The sequence below is a fragment of the Bipolaris victoriae genome (genome assembly GCF_000527765.1).
Source record: "Bipolaris victoriae FI3 unplaced genomic scaffold scaffold_76, whole genome shotgun sequence".
Lineage (NCBI taxonomy): Eukaryota > Fungi > Ascomycota > Dothideomycetes > Pleosporales > Pleosporaceae > Bipolaris > Bipolaris victoriae.
Window position 1 is genome coordinate 36241 of NW_014575316.1, and position 19639 is coordinate 55879.

General features: G+C 51.8%; 8 protein-coding genes across 8 annotated transcripts; 5 read left to right on the forward strand and 3 right to left on the reverse strand.

Moving 5' to 3' along the window:
* Positions 1-463: 463 nt before the first annotated feature.
* On the forward strand, positions 464-2481 carry COCVIDRAFT_28851 (hypothetical protein; the record flags this gene model as incomplete). Its single annotated transcript, XM_014698507.1, has 4 exons — positions 464-1900; positions 1967-2132; positions 2205-2321; positions 2375-2481. 4 exons carry the CDS (start codon positions 464-466, stop codon positions 2479-2481), a joined length of 1827 nt encoding a protein of 608 aa, XP_014553993.1.
* A 527-nt stretch (positions 2482-3008) lies between these two features.
* On the forward strand, positions 3009-4666 carry COCVIDRAFT_28852 (hypothetical protein; the record flags this gene model as incomplete). Its single annotated transcript, XM_014698508.1, has 2 exons — positions 3009-3905; positions 4082-4666. The coding sequence occupies 2 exons, from the start codon at positions 3009-3011 to the stop codon at positions 4664-4666; spliced, it is 1482 nt and encodes a 493-aa protein (XP_014553994.1).
* A 501-nt stretch (positions 4667-5167) lies between these two features.
* Positions 5168-6044, reverse strand: COCVIDRAFT_18181 (hypothetical protein; the record flags this gene model as incomplete). Its single annotated transcript, XM_014698492.1, has 2 exons — positions 5168-5782; positions 5862-6044. 2 exons carry the CDS (start codon positions 6042-6044, stop codon positions 5168-5170), a joined length of 798 nt encoding a protein of 265 aa, XP_014553978.1.
* Positions 6045-7199: 1155 nt separating this feature from the next.
* On the reverse strand, positions 7200-8944 carry COCVIDRAFT_106122 (hypothetical protein; the record flags this gene model as incomplete). The annotated part of the gene is made up of 2 exons (XM_014698509.1): positions 7200-7642; positions 7708-8944. The coding sequence occupies 2 exons, from the start codon at positions 8942-8944 to the stop codon at positions 7200-7202; spliced, it is 1680 nt and encodes a 559-aa protein (XP_014553995.1).
* Positions 8945-9219: 275 nt separating this feature from the next.
* On the forward strand, positions 9220-9375 carry COCVIDRAFT_106131 (hypothetical protein; the record flags this gene model as incomplete). Its single annotated transcript, XM_014698510.1, has 1 exon — positions 9220-9375. A coding segment is annotated over one exon (156 nt), but the record flags the coding sequence as incomplete, so codon positions are not given.
* A 204-nt stretch (positions 9376-9579) lies between these two features.
* COCVIDRAFT_106198 (hypothetical protein) lies at positions 9580-10798 on the reverse strand (the record flags this gene model as incomplete). The annotated part of the gene is made up of 3 exons (XM_014698511.1): positions 9580-9734; positions 9794-10643; positions 10715-10798. 3 exons carry the CDS (start codon positions 10796-10798, stop codon positions 9580-9582), a joined length of 1089 nt encoding a protein of 362 aa, XP_014553997.1.
* Positions 10799-14291: 3493 nt separating this feature from the next.
* Positions 14292-17951, forward strand: COCVIDRAFT_40026 (hypothetical protein; the record flags this gene model as incomplete). The annotated part of the gene is made up of 4 exons (XM_014698512.1): positions 14292-15581; positions 15642-16438; positions 16488-16512; positions 16563-17951. 4 exons carry the CDS (start codon positions 14292-14294, stop codon positions 17949-17951), a joined length of 3501 nt encoding a protein of 1166 aa, XP_014553998.1.
* A 358-nt stretch (positions 17952-18309) lies between these two features.
* On the forward strand, positions 18310-19361 carry COCVIDRAFT_106196 (hypothetical protein; the record flags this gene model as incomplete). Its single annotated transcript, XM_014698513.1, is given in 2 exon segments — positions 18310-19106; positions 19121-19361. 2 exon segments carry the CDS (start codon positions 18310-18312, stop codon positions 19359-19361), a joined length of 1038 nt encoding a protein of 345 aa, XP_014553999.1.
* Between the last annotated feature and the right edge of the window lie 278 nt (positions 19362-19639).

The window sequence follows — 19639 nt, forward strand, 5'->3', positions numbered from 1 at the left end:
ACATCGGCAATGCTCCCTGCGTAGGATCTGCACCTAAGCAGTAGCCGACGCCAAGTATAGTTATCTTGGTATTTGATAGAGAAAGCTAGTGGAAGTGTCTTCTTCCCTGACACGTACGAACAGCTGTCACAATCAGCTTTGATTCGGGTCACCTTTCGGCTTGTGCGAACGTGTGGGATACGCTAGTGGAACGACTGTCTGCTCCCCGCATCATGGCCGATGCATGTCCGGAACATACTTCCGGCATGATTACTATGACACCGCTTGTTCCCAGTGTTGAGACATATAATATACAGATGCACACGTACCATCATCGATTGTCATCGTAGATCGCGAAGCGCGCAAATGCCGTTTGTGCGTGACTGTTAATACTTACAACTCGTCTGCTCTGTTTGCTACGATCGTATTTAGCCGTTAACCCTTGAACCTTTGGCCGTCACTTTACACAACTACTATCCAGGAAATGCCGAAAACAGACGTATTGATAGCGGGATCTGGCTCTGCTGGTATCTTCGCAGCGACATGGCTTGCCATCTACGGGATCCCTTTTACAATGCTCGAGCGGCGTCCTGGACCGCTTAAGGTTGGGCAAGCCGACGGTGTGCAAGTGCGGACGGTAGAAATCTACGAATCGTTCGGAATATCGGAAGAGTTGCTACGAGAGAGTTTTCATGTTCTGGAAGTATGCTTTTGGGCGGTTGACGATGATGAAGAGGGAAAGGCACCGGGCGGCATCAAGAGAAAAGGACGAACTATTGATACGGAAAAGGGACTAAGCCACCTGCCGCATGTAATTCTGAACCAAGCGCGGATGAATGGGCTGATGCTGGGGAAGCTGGAAAGCGTGCTTCGAGAACAAGGACGATGGCAAGAGGAAGCAAGCAACGGCATCGAGTACGGATGGAGCGTCAAGAGCCTGGACATTGACGAGACCAAGATACGCGACCCAAACGCCCACTGCGTCAAGGTGACTGCTGAAAAAGACGGCAAAGAAGAAACCTGGGAAGCAAAATACGTGATAGGCTGCGACGGCGCCCACTCCACCATCCGCAAAGCCCTCGACATCCGTATGCTAGGGGACTCGTCCGACACCGTCTGGGGCGTCATGGACATCTATCCGATCACCAACTTCCCAGACATCCGCCGTAAATGCACAATTCGTAGCAACGCAGGCAGCATCGTCATTATTCCCCGCGAAGGCGGCGAGCTTGTCCGCTTCTACATCCAGCTTCCCGCTGGCGCGCGCCCCAAAGAAGTAAAATTGCTCGACCTACAGAACCAGGCCCGCCAAATCTTCGCACCATATTCCATGGACTACGCAGGAGTATTCTGGTGGAGCGCATATAGTATCGGACAGCGTCTCGCAGCCGCCTTCCACGCCCACAACCGCGTTTTCCTCACGGGCGACGCATGCCACACGCACTCCCCCAAAGCCGGGCAAGGCATGAACGTCTCACTGCAAGACGGATACAACATCGGATGGAAACTCGGCTCCGTTCTGTCCGGCTTATCGCCGCCGTCGCTGATCCCGACATATGTGTCTGAGCGCAGTAAGACAGCGGCTGATCTGATTGCGTTTGATCGGGAGCTCACAGAGTTGTTTGATAGAAAAGAAAAGTACAAAGGTGAGTTTGCAGAGTATTTTGTAAGGAGTGGGCGGTATACGGCGGGATTTACGGCACGGTATGAGGAGTCGGTTGTTACACAGCCCGGGCGGGGGGAGCAGAGCGTGGCGAAGGGGGTTACGGTGGGGATGAGGTTTCCGAGTGCGCAGGTGATACGGTTTTGTGATTGCAAGGCGGTGCAGTTGCAGAGTGTGTTGAAAAGTGATGGACGGTGGAGGGTTGTGGTGTTTGGGGGGGATCTTGGGCGAAATGAGCATCTTGCGAGGGTGCAAAAGGTAAGTCGGTTTCTTTCATTGAAGACCGAGTAGTGTTTACGTTAGATGCTAACAAGAAGAAAATAGCTTGCTGGAGCCCTGGACTCCATATCACGACGGTATACACCAGCATCTAAGTATTCCGATGCTGTTATTGAACCGTTACTCGTCATGAGTAGCAAGTACTTTGACACGCAGCAAGAAAGGATACCAGATTACTTCTGGCCTGCGACGGGCAAATGGGGGATTAGAGGTAAGAGCCATCGTCTTGTTAAGTTATTATACTCAGCAAATGTTCATGAGAGCTAATATTTATGGCTACTAGATCTTCACAAAACATTCGTTGATGATGACCACTACAATTCTGGCCATGGCCACGCGTATGAAGCGTACGGTGTGGACCTGGAAGTTGGTGCTGTGGTTATTGTGAGGCCTGATCAATGTAAGTCACATTCATATTGGTTATGTAAGAGACACGGCGCTGACTAAGTGTAGATGTTTCAAAAATAACCCCGTTGGATGATTTGGACGGGATCACAGAGTTCTTCGCGGGATGTATGCTCGAGCAAGTAACGAAGAAGGATGTGAGCGCGAGGCTATGAAGTGGGTTTCGAAGAGGGATGAGGTATGTGAGACTTTTTGTATTTAAACGTGGCATGACTTGACACTACTCCAAAGAGTGGCATTTCGAGCCTTTGTTCTGTATTTTATCAGCGTTGCAGACACACGAGTAATGACAGCGGGCTGAATTCCATACCCTAGAATTGACTTTGGAAAGTAGTACTCGGCTCCTCACTTTGCCTTGGCATAATCCCATATCCGTCGTGGACGGATCGGCAGTGAAGGTTTAACCAAGCTCTCACCCGGCTGAAACACCAACTAGGACGCGTACACAATTTCCGATGGTCCACTAACTACTAAAACTACTCATATCGCCAGAAAGGAACCATTCCTTCTCAGAAACGGGAAAACCCCCATCTCATTGCCAAAAACGGTGCAATACCGATCCTCCGTCCACGTGCCATCGGCATGACGCATAACCCAAACCTTGTACACTAAAGCCACTCTCGATCCAAGGCCGCCTCACGCACATCGTCGCGCCCCCCCCCCTTTCCCCGCCGCCCCCACAATGTCACAGGCGGGTGCGCATCCGCCGCTTAGCGCATCGATTTCGTCTCGCGCAGCAGTGACAGCAGCAGCAGCAGCATCGCCGTCGATCAACTCGCTGCCGTTGTACCTGCGGCGCCATGTGAACCTCGGCTTCGACAGCGACGACGTGACAGCACTGCTTAGCTCCATCGACTCGAGCCAAGCGCGCAATGCATCATCGCAAAGAACGACAACGACAACAACGGCGACGTCAGCAGCGAGACCGGCGCTAGCACAACTGCCTGCCGAACTTTTACTGCAGATTGTCGAACATGTGCCCGTGGACTATTTACTCGACTGGCGGCTTGTATGCAGGGGATTCCGCGATGCAATCGACGGACAAGTGCTATATCACTGTTTGCGCCGCACGCGGTTGCTGGGGTACATGGGGAGCCGGCACTCGCGGGCGATGGAGTCGCTAGACGACGACGAAGACTACGCAGCGATTCACCTTTTGGAAGCGCGGTTTGAGCGCATAGAAACAGGCGCAAGTGATGACGACGACCAGGCAACGGACAAGCCGATATGGAGCGGGAGTCACGCCGTGTTCCGCGTCGACGACGAGTGGTACCGCCAGTTCCATCGGGTGGGCGGGGCAGCAGACCGCCAGGGCAACACAATTGACGATGCGGATGCGCGGTGGTCGCGCACGCTGGACCGGCTGGAGCTGCGGCGCCCAGAAGAAGGATTCGGTACGTTGCGCTGGTGCATTCGGCTCGACCATGCCGTCCTGGATTTGGATTTCCCCACTGAAGCAGACCGCCTGCACTTTGATGTCCGTGTCAATCTTGCTACGCGCTGCGTACGAGTCGCGTGGAGGGATATGCTCGTTCGCTTCCTCAAGTCGGAACGGGCATTGCGCTTGATGCTGGATGAGGTGCGTTTTCTCTATTACTATATTAGAGATATACTACTCCACATTGCCTATATCAGAACCGAGACCCCAGACTTACCCCACTCCCCCCGCATTATTGAAACAATTCCCCGTATACTCAGATATGAACCAAACATACAAGAAGAAAAAAAAGCCTTCGCTAATCTTTGAATCCCCAGAAACGCAACCACGCCCGCTTCACCTTCAGCCATGCAGAAGACTGCCTCCGCTCCCTCCGCCGCACCCGCCTCGCCGCATCCCTCAACCCCTACAGCAAAGTCGACCGCCACATCCGCTGGTCCCTCCGCCTCCTGCACCCCCTCTTCGGCTGCCCGCCCAACGAACACACCATGACGCTCGAAAACGTCGAAAACGACGCCATCCACAAGCTCCTCCTCCTCCGCCGCGCCGCCTCTCTCTCCGCCCCCCAACTCGCCTACCTCGACACCCTGGCAAAAGACTACAGAGCAATGGAACAGCAGCTGCGTAGATTGGATGATGCTTATGCAGAGTTCAAGACGTACCTCAGTGTGCCGGGTTTCCAGATGAATATACTGCTGCCCGCCATGGTGACGAATGCGGGGCATGTGCCCAGGGATCCGGTGGCGTGGACGGATGAGCTGCGCGAGAAGATTGAGTTTCAGGTGCAGAGGTGGAAGGGCCAGAGGGATGCCGTCGAGCAGGTTGGCGAGATTCTCGAGGCGAGCAATGAGGCCATGGGTGTACCGGATGATAGTTTTGATGAGCTTGGGAGTGAGTTTTGATGAGTGGGTTTTTACTTGTCTTGTGTATGAGTTTTCTTTTCTTTTTTTTTTCTGGTTACCTTTCGGTATGTGTATATATATATATATAGACCAGGTTCAACATACGTCTTTACTTTGGGAGAAAGGGCGGGTAGCTTTGAAAGTAACCCACGGAGAACAATCGACATTGACATCACATGCAAAAAAAAAACACCAGTTCCATGGTTAATCCAAGTGTATTATCATTACTTTGCTTAGCCTCCCCGTCGCCAGGTGCCGAGCGCAATAAGGGAAAATGGAAACTGCACAAGTGCTCTTTCTTTTCAAATCACCATGCTGTAAGGGTGAGAAAAACAAACAAAAAGACGATATTCCCAGGATCTATGCATGCGGTGCATGTTGGTTAACAAACGCTGAAAAGACGCCAGAGATGCGGTGCTGAGGATGAAGAAGTAGAAGTAGTAGAAGAAAACAACAGAAAAAAAAAGGGAAGCATTGTCGTAAAAAAAAAGAGTGATTCGTTTATAGCATCAGGGCAGCGCCGAGGAAGACGGCCGATACGCCAAACACGGCAAAAGGAGCGGCCGACAGCAAAGGCGCGGCGCCGTTTGCAGGAGGAGCATCTGCGGATCCGGTAGGAGAGGTGCTGGAGCCGGCAGATCCAGAGGAGCGCGAGCTCTCGGAGCCAGAGGAAGAAGTAGCAGAAGCAAAGGATGAACTTGCGCCCGATGTCAATGAGGCGGTGCTGTTAGCGCTGCTGGTAATGCTACCAGAAGCAGAGCTCTCGGTAGCCGAAGCGTCAGAAGAGGCCGAGCTGGTCTTGGAAGCGTCGCTCGACGACGACGAACTTGAGCTCTTGTCGAAAATGGCCTGGATGCGAATCTCGTGGCACTGGGCGCCAATCCACTCATCGTAGAGGTTTCCAAAGGCACCGCTCATGCAGCGCCACCAACGGGTGCTGCCTCCAATGGCGAGCGAGTCATTCTTGCATACGGAGAAGCCGCCAGTGTAGATTGCGCCAGCTTGGGGAGGGCCGTCAAATTGGAATTGGCGGTTAGCCACAATGGAACCTGTGCGGCCGTATTGGTCGTGCAAGATGCCGTCCTTGAGGGTGCAGAAGAGCTCGCCGTCAGAAGCCTGGGTAGAGCAGTCGTGTTAGTATATTATACAGTAGTGTATGGTGTAAGGCCAGCCAAGACCGAGCACGGATGCATACCTGTTGGGCGGTCTCGCGCTTCCTGAGAGACGGGTTCTCGAGAGTGCCAATCTTGAAAGGGGTGTCGACGGTAGTCTCGCAGCCGTTAGGAGCAGGCGAGTCGGGAGCAATGCCCTCCTCAACAGCCTGGCCCAGGGCCGTGGCAGCGAGGAGAATGGGAGCGAACAAGGCTGAGGCGCGCATCTTGGACGTTGTGCTGGGGGTATGGGTGGATGGCTGTGCGAGACGTGCTGACCCACAAGTGCGTGTCGGAGAGTCGTATTTGTATTACTCGTTAATAGTAGGGTATTGGTGGGCAAATGTTGTTGGGGGTTGGGATAAGCGTGCTGGAGCTGCGTCGCGTATTATGGATTTGGGGGAAGAATAGTAGAAGAGCAGACGCAACAGAAGAAGGCTTTTTGGGGGGGTGGGAGAGTGGAGAAGAAGTAGAAGAAGAGAAAGAGAAAGAGGCTGGCACATATTTGTCTGGAGCAGCCTCGCGCGTGCCTGCCACCCACCCACACGCAGCAGCCCCGAGTCGGCAGGACTTGGGACCAGCGCAAAGCAAGGCCGATGGGAGCAAAAGCAAGCTGTACCTGCAGATCTGGGCTGGATTGGGGAAAGGCCAACGCGCGGGCTTTTGGCGAGGGGCCCTTGGGTAGATTACATTGTTATCATGGACAAGGTTGGCGCCCGGGGGGCCTGTCGCGCGGGAGAAGCAAGACGGCATGCTCCCATGCGTGTGCAGGTTTCCGCATAGGGGCAATAGCATGGGCATGTTCATAGTCAGGTAGAATGGTGCATCAACGGCGGTGACTGCACGCGCGTACGGACTCGGGATACCAACCTCGTCGCAGTGCGACGATCAGCAAACGGCGGTGGTGGTAGTGCCAACGGGCTAACGGTACTTGCTAGTAGGACAGCACCCAAGTGGCGGGAACGAGGCTTGAGCAGTAGTTAAGGCGGTGGCGGCGGCGGCGGGGGTGCAGGTACCCGTTCGTGGGCAGAAGCGTGGCTTGACCTCCCTCACCTGCCAGGCCAGACCAGATGAGATCAGACGGGCCCCCGTCAGCTGTGCATGAAACCAGAAAACAAGTTGATAATAAAGTCCATCCATCCATCCATCCATTGCGTCTATGGCCAGACTGGGAAAATAACAATGTCTGATGGTTGATTGCCTTGGTCAAGAATTGCGTTTCGCTAATAGTCCCGCGTCATGCGGCTCAAACAGGAAACAGCAAACAGGAAACAGGAAACACGCGCCTGCCCACCTGCGACACAAAAACACCGCGCCCTCCTCGTCTCCCTCCCTCTTCACCATCCATCCATCCTATTCACCCTCGACTGCCATGTCTTGTTCTATTTATTCCCATCTCCATCCCTACCCATGGCAGCCCTCGTCTCATCGCACGCTTGGGCAATGGCATACGCCCGCAGCTCGCCCGCCCTGGCTCGCACCGCCGGGTCCACGGTTCGATCAAGCTTGTTGAGGTCGACCTTGGCCACCAGCCCAGCCGGCTGTCTGTCCGCGCACACGGCTGCCACGACCTTGCCAAGCTCCTCGGGCGCTCGCATCGCCTCGACCAGCAAGAAACTGTACCATCCCGCCCGGTTCAGCGCTGGCATGTATCGCGCCTGCGACCCTCTGCTGCTCTCGCCAACTCTGACATGCTGGCCGTGTGTCACTCTGTCAAAGTTCCAAATCGGCGTCAGTGCACCCTCGCACGGCACCATGACGTGCGGGATGCCTTCTATGCTCCACATCTTGGCAAACGCCCCGTATGATTGATGCGCAAATAACCCTGCCCTTGACATTAGTCCTTATCATGCCCAAGAGCTTGTTAGCTTAGATTCTCATTGTACTCACGCTTTTCGTCCTCATTTAACCTCAGCACACAACTCCCCATCAACTTTGACCCCTCCACCAGGCCCGTGTTCCTAGGCTCAAACTGCCTGTCCAATGCATCGAAAAGCAAGTCGGCCAAGACGTAGAATTCATCCGTCGCCCTTTCCGTCGCTGGGTCGGCAAGCCTCCATGTGCCAGCCTGCGGCACCTCGCTTGCCCTCAAACTCGGCCCATGTCCATTGTCTTTGGCCGGCTTCGCTGAACCAAGGCTGAGGCTTCCCAGATCCGCGGGCAGTTCTACAGCAAATGTTGGCGGCGCAAAGTATGGTGCAGCTTGGTGATGTGACGGTGGGCGAGGTACCGCGTTCCCCTGTTGTGTTGGCGACGGACTGGTCGAGTGATGTGGTGCCGAAACATGAACTGGGCTATATGGCTTAGGAGCCGCCGACATGCCATTCCAATGCTGCTCTGGACTGACTGGACTGACTGGAGAAGCTACATGTTGCAAGGGATGCATAGGCTGCTGTTGAGGCCTAGGCGAATGTGTTGTCGGGATTGAGCTCCCCCATTGTGCTTGTGGAGATTGTCCAGCCATATGCGGAGGTGTATTCGCAGCATGGTTTGCTATGCCCCCAACATGACTTGGCGTGCCTGCAATCACTCCGCTCTCTTGTACTGCATAGCAGCCTGGTAATTCCTGCACAGGTGGCGAATACTGACTGTGCCCTACTTGGCCGTGTCCGTGTTGCTGTGCATAGCCCGGCGTAGTAGCTGATGGCGGCGGCGTATACGATTGCGAAACAGGCGCTTGCTGCGTCTGCTGTGGCGAGTAGCCAGCATGTCCCGAGTGTCCTGGAGTCGACGTGAAATAACTCGATTGCTGATATGGACTCGATACCTGAGGATGCGGTGGTGGAGAAGGACGATGCCCCTGGCCCCACTGTTGCTGTTGCTGTTGCTGTTGCTGTTGCTGTTGCTGTTGCTGTTGCTGTTGCTGTTGCTGTTGCTGCATCTGACCCCACTGCTGTTGTTGCGGCTGTGGACTAGTAGTATTAGCAGCAGCAGTAACCTGACCCTGACTTTGCTGCTGTTGCTGCTGCTGTTGCTGCTGCTGCTGCTGCTGTCCATGATGACCCTGATAACCCTGCGCACTCTGCACCACATGCACAGTAGGCTTACTATTCCCCAACAACGAACTCATACTCTTGCCCAGTTTATTCAGCATCGGCTTCCCATTCGTCAAATGCTGATTCACCATTTGTCCGATTATGCCCCCAGACTTCTGGGCATAATAGCTTGTTCCTCCTTCGTACTTGGCTGCATGGGGAGGTTGGTACGGTGGGGGCTGTTGCTGATGTTGCTGATGCGGCGTTGGAGGAGTGTAGCTCCCGTACTGAGACATTGGCCTTGGTGTTGTATAAGATATATATATGTGTGTGGGTGTGTAGTACTGTGAGGGTATGTACACAAGTCGGAACTTTTTGATGGGGCGGTCTGAGTGACAACGCCCCCTCCCCTCTCTGTCTCTGTCCGCCCGCCCCTCCCCCCCCCCTTCCCCCCAATTCAGCTCTTAAGGCGTCCCAGCTGGGCACCCGCGCGAAGCCAGATGCAGCACGGTGGCTTGGTTACAGCCGCAGCGTAGTGTCATGTTGTTGGCGATATGGGGGCAGGCTAGGCTCAACGAGGTAAAGGACGGTGGGGTGTTAGCGTGACGATCAGAATGTCATTTGTAGCCGTACAGAAGTATATCGGGATATATGCATGGACTAGATGCGGGATATTCTAAAATAAAAAAAAAAGATACTGTGTGAAGATAACATTTCCCCAACCTAGTCATGTGTTCTCTACCGACACAAAGAAAATGTCTAGACCACCAGACAACACAACCCCCCGTCAATGTATAGCAGAATCAACCCGGCCCATCGCCCCAACCTCGACCAAAATCTTGACCTGATTCTCCTTATCATGGATAAGAGCCTTGATACCTTTCTCCACCAAATCATCCAACTGTATCTTTCTCGTAATCATCTTACTCGGTTTCAACTTGCCTGCACAAAAACACGTTAATAACCTGCGCCAAACACAAATCCACCTCTCGAAAACTCACCGGAAGCCAGCAAATCCAGCACAGCCTGAAAATCTTCCCGTCGATACCCCAACACAGCTGTATACTTTGCTTCGCGTGCAACCAGCAAATTGGGATTAAACGGCACTTCCTTTTCCCAAATAGCCACATTAACAACTGTACCCCGCGGTCGCACAGCCGTACACGCAGTCGTGAGACTAGCCGGGACCCCCGCGCAGTCAAAAACCACATCTGGACCAGCCCCATTATTGAGAGTCTTGCTCATCTTGACAACGTCGTACGTCTTGGGACACAAGACGTGATGCGCCCCGAATTCTCTTGCAAACCGCTGGCGGGTGCCGGATATTTCGCTGACGATAATCTTGCCCACACCTTTGGCGAGGAGGCATTGGACGATGGCGAGGCCGATGGGGCCGCCACCTAGGATCAACGCGGTCGAATCGTGAGTTACTGGTGCGGCGGATACGGCATGCCAGGCTACGCTCAAAGGCTCGACTAGCGCGCCTACATCCAGAGGAATGTTGGGTGGCAGATGCAAGACTGCACCTTCGGGTACGACGACCGAGTCGCTTAGGCCGCCGCCACCGCCGGATAGTCCGATGAAGCCACCATTAACACAGACGTTTTCGCAGCCTGCTTTACATGCTTCGCACGCTCCGCAGTATATCGTTGGTTGGATACACACGTTTTGGCCTACCGAGAAGGCAGAGTCGGGTGATCCCACTTCTGTGACAACGCCTGAGAACTCGTGGCCGAGGGTAATGGGAATCGTGTCTTTGGTACATGGGTGAGGCTCTGTTGGTGCAAATGTAGGTCCACCGAGATACTCATGGAGATCTGAACCGCAGATGCCTACGTAGGCCGGGGCAATCTGCACACATATCAGACATTGTTCTCCTCGTCCATTATTACAACACCATCGGAAGAAGGGGAAGACGTTACTCTGACTTGTCCCGCTCCACACTCCTGCTGCTCCACATCCTCAATCCGAATATCCTCTTTTCCGTAGTATCGTGCTGCGCGCATTGCTCTAGTCCCGTGCTAGGTGTACTGGTTCCAGACCCTGATCCCAGTTGGTTCGTGTCGTGTGTCTCTTGATCAACAATCGCAGTCGCGAAGGCGCTTTCAATGGCAGACATTTGGTGTCCTTGCCTCGCCTTCTTGTATACTATCAAAAGCACTAGTTAGCCTCGGTTCCGCTCGTTGGCGGGAGATGCGCGCTGTACTTACCCTGTGGCACGAGTTATACCCCGCGAGAGACAAGTCATGCCATATGGGTAGGTCCGGGATCTATTTCCCGTTCGTCAGCTCATTGGGCATTGGATACGGGATTGAAGGAAGCGCTTTGGGATAAGCACGCTCCACAGGGGAAAATTGCCCTTGATCCGGCATCGTGTGCACCGCATCCAGCTATTCGGAAGGAAGTGAGGTGGAGACGAGACGGGGGGCCGCGCTGACCTCTTTGCGGGGGCGGGGGGAAATTGTGGGTTTACTAGCTTGAGTAATCCGCAACACTGGGCTCCTGGATTTTGCTCCTTGTCTCCGAGTGCCCATGCACTAACTAGCTATACGATATCTCCCATAGAAATGCGGCCTAAAGGGAGCGGTTGTGCTTCATGGAGTTGATCAACTTGCTGTTTGTGGTCGTTGAGGGCAGGTACGTTTGACGTCAGACGGTGACGGGACAGGGTTGATTCTCAGCCCTCACACCAGCTCACGCCATTGTGTATAGTGCAATGCACTACTTTCTCAGATAATATAAGTCCATCCCTTCCAGATGAAATTTCTTGAGGCAGACTGACGTACCTGGTCCCATCCTTGCTATTGTTGTTGTTTTTCGTATGATGACGTAGCGTGAACAAGCGATTGCTTAGCATTGTTGTCAACGTATTGTCGTCTGAAATATAGTAGTTCGAGTGATATCTGGGGGGACGCTTGGTACTTGATTTGATTTTGCATTGATTTCTTTCAGCAAGCACAAAGGCAACGAGCGCAATGATCACGGAACAACCGACTCCGAAGTCCGTATTGGAAACGCAACGACATGGCCCTTAACGATCGTATATCACGTGCCAAGAGGTTCCGGTGCGGACTTGAAATGCGCCATACGCCGTGTGCTCCGGAATCTGAATCGATGCAGAAGGTATGGAGAGGATTACTGAGAAGCTACAGGTAGACTGTAGGTTGACATACAGGGTCCTGAGCAGCGCTATTATCGAATACCAAAGTAAGTAAAGGCTATGTTGTCGTATAGAAGAAGAATATTCCGGTAATGTGGTCGGCGTTCCGACAACAGCTTCGATGCAGCTATTCGGAATGTTTGGCGCTCCACGACTCTCCTTTCGGCATTGCACCTTGTTCAAAATACCGATTTTAGAGACTTGCTGGCTAGCAATCAATCCGAGAATTCAACCTATTGCCCATATCAATTCTCGTTAGTTTCTTTCCAGGCAAGACGTGAAGCATGCACGATGACAAAAGTGTTTCTTTTCTCGCCGACTTTTCTTTTCCGGGTCAATTGCCGGTCAGCACTATGCAAATCATCATAGGCGACAACTGCACTGGGCGAACAGAGTATGGAGATTCAGGAGATTGCTCCATCGTACTTCTGGAATGGCTTTTCATGTAATGGCTGTGAGTATCTATTGAAACTTAAACAATTTTAAAAGCACAGTGCAACACCATACAACCGCCGCGTATAGCAACCAATAAAGTTTGCTCGATGGGAGGTCTGGTTGTATCGCGCCATGCATGGCTAGAAATCGGCTCAGAGAAACGGTGATCTTTTGTGGGGTCTGAGGGGTCGATCCGATTCTCAAAGCGGGCGAGGTCAACAACAGTAACCCCTGTTGAGCTGTGACCTATGTGGCACCAACTCCGTTTTGATAACATAACCCCATCACCCCGTGCATACGTAGTCCACATGTACACACTACGTACTTATATCGCTGTCCTTGCAGCACGTGTTGATGAGGCTACCCCCGGTTTGGTTCTAACGTTGCCAAGTACCGTTGGACGCGGACGTTGACCTTCCGAATCATCTCGAAGATATCACCTTCGTGAAGGTGGTGTCAGCCTGCACAGTATTATAGCGTTGGCTGTCCTATAATACCAGACATTGTGCACATCTTCGCCGAGTTCGTGGTCGACTTATTACCTATGCAATTTTCAGTACAGTAGCCCTTGTTCACATGCCATGCGGCGGAAGGCACTTGGCCTCGCTGATTTGGGCTATTGGACCCCGTCGTATCCCAAAATAGATGGGTTTAAAACGGTTTTCAATCTTGACTTCTGCATAAAGAAGATAACATTTCCTTGCATTTTCATACCTTTACACCGTAGTAGATATTATAGAGACAGACTTGAAAGTCTGACAAGATATACAAGTAATAGTATACCATATAAATAACGGATATTCTCACAGAATACTCATTATCTTTACTGCGACGCGAAGGTGCGCAGATACTCTGTGCGAGAGAAGAATATCATAGACTAGCCATGAAAAGATAGAATACAACAGTGGATATGTTATTGCACTAACATAAGCGCTAGAGTTGTATAGGAAGCCGCCGTGTCAAATAACGCATGTCAACGGGGTTAAATAACACTTGCCATGCCATGCATGTACATGTACGTACACTGATACTCGACAAGATCGACATGGGGGCTACCGCCAGGAGCCGGCGTTGTCCAGACAACAGACGACCACCACGTCGGCGTACAGCAAAGGCAACGGAAATTGCAGCTGTTGAGCGAAGCTGCGAGCAAGTCTGCGTCTCGTCATGGATTCCGCTAATGCTTACTCGAACCAAAGTCAGGAGAAAAAATGCCTAATAACGGGAGCTAGTCAGGATGCGAAGGCTGTCCCGTCCAGGCCGACGTCATCGAGTGGCGAACTACACGCGTTTTTCGTCATTCCAGACGCCAAGCGAGGACGGGGGTATTTGTCCCTGCAGCGAATCATGACACAATCGAGCGGCTGTGTCGGCAGTACTACAGCCTCTGCCTCCTTCAACATGTACAATGCTCCAGCTAGCAGACACGAGTTTACACACACGCCGTGTACACTAGCAGCCCTCGACTAGTTCGCCAGTGCCGCTGGTCAATCTTCTCGAAATCGCCGGTTCAAAATTTTCCAGGTACCCGCGACTAGCAACGCTATAGTTCCAAACACTACACGCGATCCTTTGTCGATGGCCGGTGATTCACGCGGGCCAACTGCGGTCATGTCTCAAGCGTCGGTGTCAAGCTCCCCCAACCAGGGTGCGTGGGCGGCAATTTAGATGCGGCCATCGGCTACCCACCGCATCCAGGACGGACTTCACCGAGAACTGACCGAGAGCCATTTGTTCGCATGGTCTTGCTGGTATAGAGGACCTGGAGGTGTCTGTCTCGCTGCCTGCTGACCTCTTCGTTCTTCCAGCCATCAGAGGCTGTCTGCCCTGATAACAGCCCCCATCCTACCCACTTCCCAGCTTCCACGGGGTATTTTTGACGTCGCGTGTCCGTCAACACAACCATGTCGACGGAGCTGGAGACTGCTGAACATGCAGGTGCTAAATCTCACCTGTCGTTCCTCACTGAACCGACCGGGGATTCCGCTATTGACTCCGACCTTCAGTACATACGCGAGCTCAACTGGGCCGATACCGCTCCTGGACCCATTGCAGAATGGCCTCGCGAATTACTGGTGCTCATCAACCTGGCCATGCTCAGCCCCCAGCCCCAAATATTCCTATTAGGCCGTGATTCGACCATATTGTACAACACAGCATATGGCAGGTTGCTCCGCGATTATCACCCGCTGTACCAAGGCAGACCAATAGCCCTCAACACTGCAATGGTTGGGCATGGTCCCGCAATACCAAGACTCACACAGCCAGAAAATGACGGGTCCGGCTTGGACAACGAAAACCAAATACCCTGCTTCTTCCCACAGCATGGCATTCTCCAGGAGGTTTTTCTCAGAGCGACAATGGTAAAATTACCATTATCCTTAGATGGGTACCACGTCACAGCTTACGACACGACCCAGGAAGTGCTGCAGCGTCGTCGTGAGCGGTCGCTAGATCACATTCGTCGTGCTTCCAAAGATGCCACAGATCTGAATGCCTTGTGGGCTTCAACATTGCGTGGTATATCGAATGGTAATGGTGATATATCGTTTGCGGCCATATACTTTGCCGACAGTAAGCTCGTGCGTGAACATGAGACCGGATTCATATCGAATGAGATTAGCACCGACGAATTCAAACTTGCTGGCACTGTCGGCTCCTTCACAACACCGCTCCCATCAAGGATCAAGCGCGGCGAGAATCAGGCATGGGTTAAGACTATCTACAAAGCCGTTGATTTGCGTGTTCCTGAGCTCCTTCATGCAACAGACGGATCTTTGCCACCAGAGATGTGCCATGCATCTAGGGACCGGTGCTATGGCGATGATTCTCACCAGGCAGTCATTCTACCTAGTATCATGGGCAAATCCGGAAACGTTTACGCTGTATTGATCCTTGGACTGGCACCACGGTGTCCCTATGATTCTTCCTATCAGGCATGGGTGGGGACGCTGCATCAACATTTTTGCAGCAGTGTAGCAGCAATTACAATTGCCGAGACTAGGAGGCTTGCGAAAGAAAACGACCAAAATCTGATAGCAAAAGAGAAGGAGATGCTGGCAAAGGAAATGCAATTGAGGCAACAAGAGGCTGTGTTGGCGACAGGCAAGATGCAGCGCATGTTGCAAGTAATCGAAGCTGCCAGGTTAGTCTTCCGCATCATAGGCATGAGCTGTGCTGACCTTTTAGCAAAAGTATCGGTTTTTTCGAATGTACCCTGTCAGGAAAGCTGACGCAAACTAATGTGAGAAAAGAAAGCGAGTCAAAATGCGTATACTAACGGCAAACAGGAAGCGTTTTGTAATTTGAGTGGTTGTTCCAGAGACGTTGATGTACGGTATCAGACAATGTTAATGGAGCTTTGCGAGCAAGATGATCAGCCACTTCTAACATCCCATTGGCAGTCCTTGGTGGATGGCCGGTCAACAACACTCGCAGTAAGGTTTCGGCCTCATGGCTGTGAAAGAAAATGGGTACAGATAGCCTGTGTTCCTATGCTTGATAATGCACTTGGGGTTGTAAGCATTACAGGTTGTGTAGCAGCCCTCGACGTTCAACAAAAGATCGAATATGAGGCCACTGCCGATGCTGCTGGGGCCTCGGACCAAGTTCGGCTGAACAAATCGCGTCTTTTGAACTTCATTGAAAATGCGAATATCGGCGTTCTGGTGTTTGACGAGAAAGGAAAGCCCTCTTTTGTCAACAAGGCCTGGTTTCAGATGACGGGTCATCCTTCAACGCCAGTAAAGAGTATTCAACTTCGCTCCATTGTTTTCCCTGAGGATGTTTCGGAGTTTGATGCACGCCTGGAAAATGTTTTCAAATTTCGAAAGCCTGAGAGCTTTCACATTCGGTTGAAAAGTCTTCGCAAAGGAGCGCCCAATTACTCGGAGCACACGTGGGTGCAATTTGCCGCCTTTCCAGACATGGTAGACGATGGCTCTCTCCAAACAACGACTACAATTACCGACATCAGCGAATTCAAGTACTCTGAGCTTCTTCAGCGTGCAAAGCTCGAGGAGGCTATTGAATCCAAGCGACAGCAAGAAAAGTAAGTGCTCTTCTATCCAAGAGTGTGTTAGTCAACTAACCTAGCGTAGTTTTGTCGATATGACTAGTCATGAGGCACGTATTTCTATCTGGTCAAGTGAAAATCATCGTCTAACAAGTCGTAGATTCGAAATCCTCTAGGTGCCGTTATGCACTGTGCAGACGCTTTGTCGCATTCGCTTTCCGAAATGAAATTGATACTCGACCGCACAAGCCGTCAAAATGCGCGTGACGTAGACCACAAAACGACCACGAAACGACTTCAAGAATGTACGAGCAGCATGATTGAAGCTGCCGACACTATCATGGCTTGCACAGTACATCAAAAGCGAATCATTGACGACATTCTCTCCATCTCAAAGCTCGACTCCAACCTCCTAGAGATATGTCCCTCGGCGTTCCAAGTGAAGACCTTTCTCGAGCAAGTCGAGAGCACGTTCAGGTTCGAAGCTACACAGGCTGGTGTCACATTCACAATAACACCCGATCCCTCTCTCACTCAGCTCGGGGTTGACTGGATCGAAGCAGATCCAGGCAGAATCATGCAGGTTCTCGTAAACTTGGTTGCCAATGCTATCAAATTCACAAAAGATAGCCCCAAAACTAGAAACGTTACTCTCCGTGTTGGCGCTTCCTCTTCTCGCCCGACAGATATATTCGCCGACTTGATGATGGTAGCATCTCCAAGCTCTTCGCAAAAAGAAGAGGCCAAGGCAGCTATAGCAGCAAATGGGCAGGAGCTCTATCTATGGTGTAGCGTGAAGGACACAGGCTGTGGTATGGACTCTGCTTCCATGAAACGTATCTTCTCGCGGTTCATACAAGCTTCCCCCAAAACATACAGCAAGTATGGCGGTTCTGGGTTGGGACTTTTCATTAGCCGAAAACTCGTAGCTCTGCAAGGTGGAGAGATTGGTTTCGCATCGCAAGAAAATGCAGGATCAACTTTCGCCTTTTACGCTAAAGCTTCGCGAGCAGTTTCACCGGAATCTGCTCTTATTGTTCCTACCTCACCCAGTAGGCCCACAGAAGCTAGTAATACCTCTCGACATCCTGTCGGTCCACAAAGCCCCGAGTCTCGAGATAAACGACAGTTGAGTGTTCTTCTTGTTGAAGATAACATGGTCAATCAACGCGTCTTGAAGAAGCAGCTACAACAACACGGCTATATTGTTCACACGGCAGACAATGGACAGAAGGCCTTTGACTTTATCAAGACTTCACGACACTGGAAGGCGTATCCAGGTACCACTGCCTCAGATTCATGCATCGATGTCATTCTTATGGACGTTGAAATGCCTGTCATGGACGGTCTCCAATGTGCAAAGATGATACGCACCGCGCAAAACAATGGGCAGATCAACAAACACCTTCAAATAGTTGCTGTCACTGCAAACGCAAGACCTGAGCAGCTGAAGCGTGCTACGGAGGCCGGGATGGATGACGCAATCTCCAAACCATTCCGAGTGAAAGACCTCGTACGCGTAATAGACAGACTGGGTGCTCTAGAATGAAGCAGAGGTATGCAGTCGAGCTTATGGGTGGGTAAATCGCTACGAATACGGTTCTGCTGAGCTCCGCGCTTCAATGTACTGCCTGGACTGTCCTGATAATCATAATGTCTCATTTCCTGTACAGCCTTGCGTTAAGTAGAGGTGGAGTTCTGCCAAGCGGGCGACGCAGTGAAAGACGAGCTAGTTGATTTTGCGATGAATGTACGGTTGGTGCGCTGTCCCATTACGTATATATCTCACTTCATCCACATTGGTTTTTTCTCACTGCAACCTGCAGCATTGACTCTACTAACTTGGCTGCAACTCACGGTACGGTATCATCAATGATCCATGATCCACTAATACTAACTAGTGACAGATGAGTTTCAATCTAGACATGCTTTTCTTTGAACCCGCTGACTCGTGCCTGGACAACTTGACGGCCTACCCATACAGGCATGAAGTCTCTGAAGCCAAACATGGAGAATCATTGCGGGCGGCGGACATGAACGACGAGGAGCTGGAAGAAGGAGCGAGCGAACAGAGGCGTCTTCGATCCACCATTGCACATCTCAGTAAACAGTATGATTATTGGAAGGCACAAGCTGAAGAGCATGGCAAGACCATTGCAGAACTGGATCAGCGGACATCCAGAGATAGAGGTTACTCGAAGCTCCCTCGCGACATCCAGGGCGGCATTAATCGCCTGGAAAGCGAAACGGTACGCCTGCGTGCAGAGAACGCTCAACCGAAGGAGACGCACAAGATGACTGAGCGCGAGAATGTCCTCCTTGGCACTCAAAACGAGAGCAAGGCTAACAAACTCAAAGGTGCAAACACAAAGGTGAAGAATGCTAAGCAAGCTGCCAGTAAAGAGGAGGAAAAAGCGAAAGAAGCGATGGAAGCCAAGCAACGCCATCTCGCATCTCAACGCAAAATGAAGAAGGAACGCGATGATACTCTGGCTGCGATGCAGGAACAAAGGAAACTGAATGAAGTTCTTCGCGCAGAGCTTGAAACAGAGCAGTCTGGCGTTCCGCACATGCGTGATGCTGCTATCGATCCGGATAATACTGTTGTTGTGGTCCCGATTGAATGTGAGGTTCGACGTGTCGACGTTCAGCGCATCATGGTGGAGTTGAACCAGCGCCAGATAGACTGGACTGTAGATATCGAGTAATGGTACAAAGAATGGCGTGGGCTTGGAAAGAAGAGTGGTTAGGTTTTTCTTGTGGGTTCTCACAGAAGAAGAGGAATGTGAAGGTGGTGTACGAGAATATGCTCAATGGACTGAATGGCTATATCGAGAGAGAGGTGGGGAATGACGGTCAGCACTCCAGGCGTGCTTTGGAGGCTCCCTGTCGTTATACGAAAGCATTCCATGATGAAGAGGTGTATGTATCTACAGGGGCATTGGGAAGCGCCGAGTAGTTGTTCACCGCTTCTAGAAGATGATGATAATGATGGTAATGATGATAATCAAATAATGTGTAATACTCCAGAAACTCGTATTCGATACTTGTGGATACATTCGGCCCGTTTTTCAGTTGCAACTCCTCCAAGGGAAGGACGATGATATATGTACAACTGTCGTCGTCCTCATGCTTGGCATCTCCAGCCTCATAATCGCTCCCAAGTCAGTTGCAGTCTGACGCACGCCGCACGACCCTCCGACCCACATTGCTCCGCCAAACCGCTCCGGCGAGGTC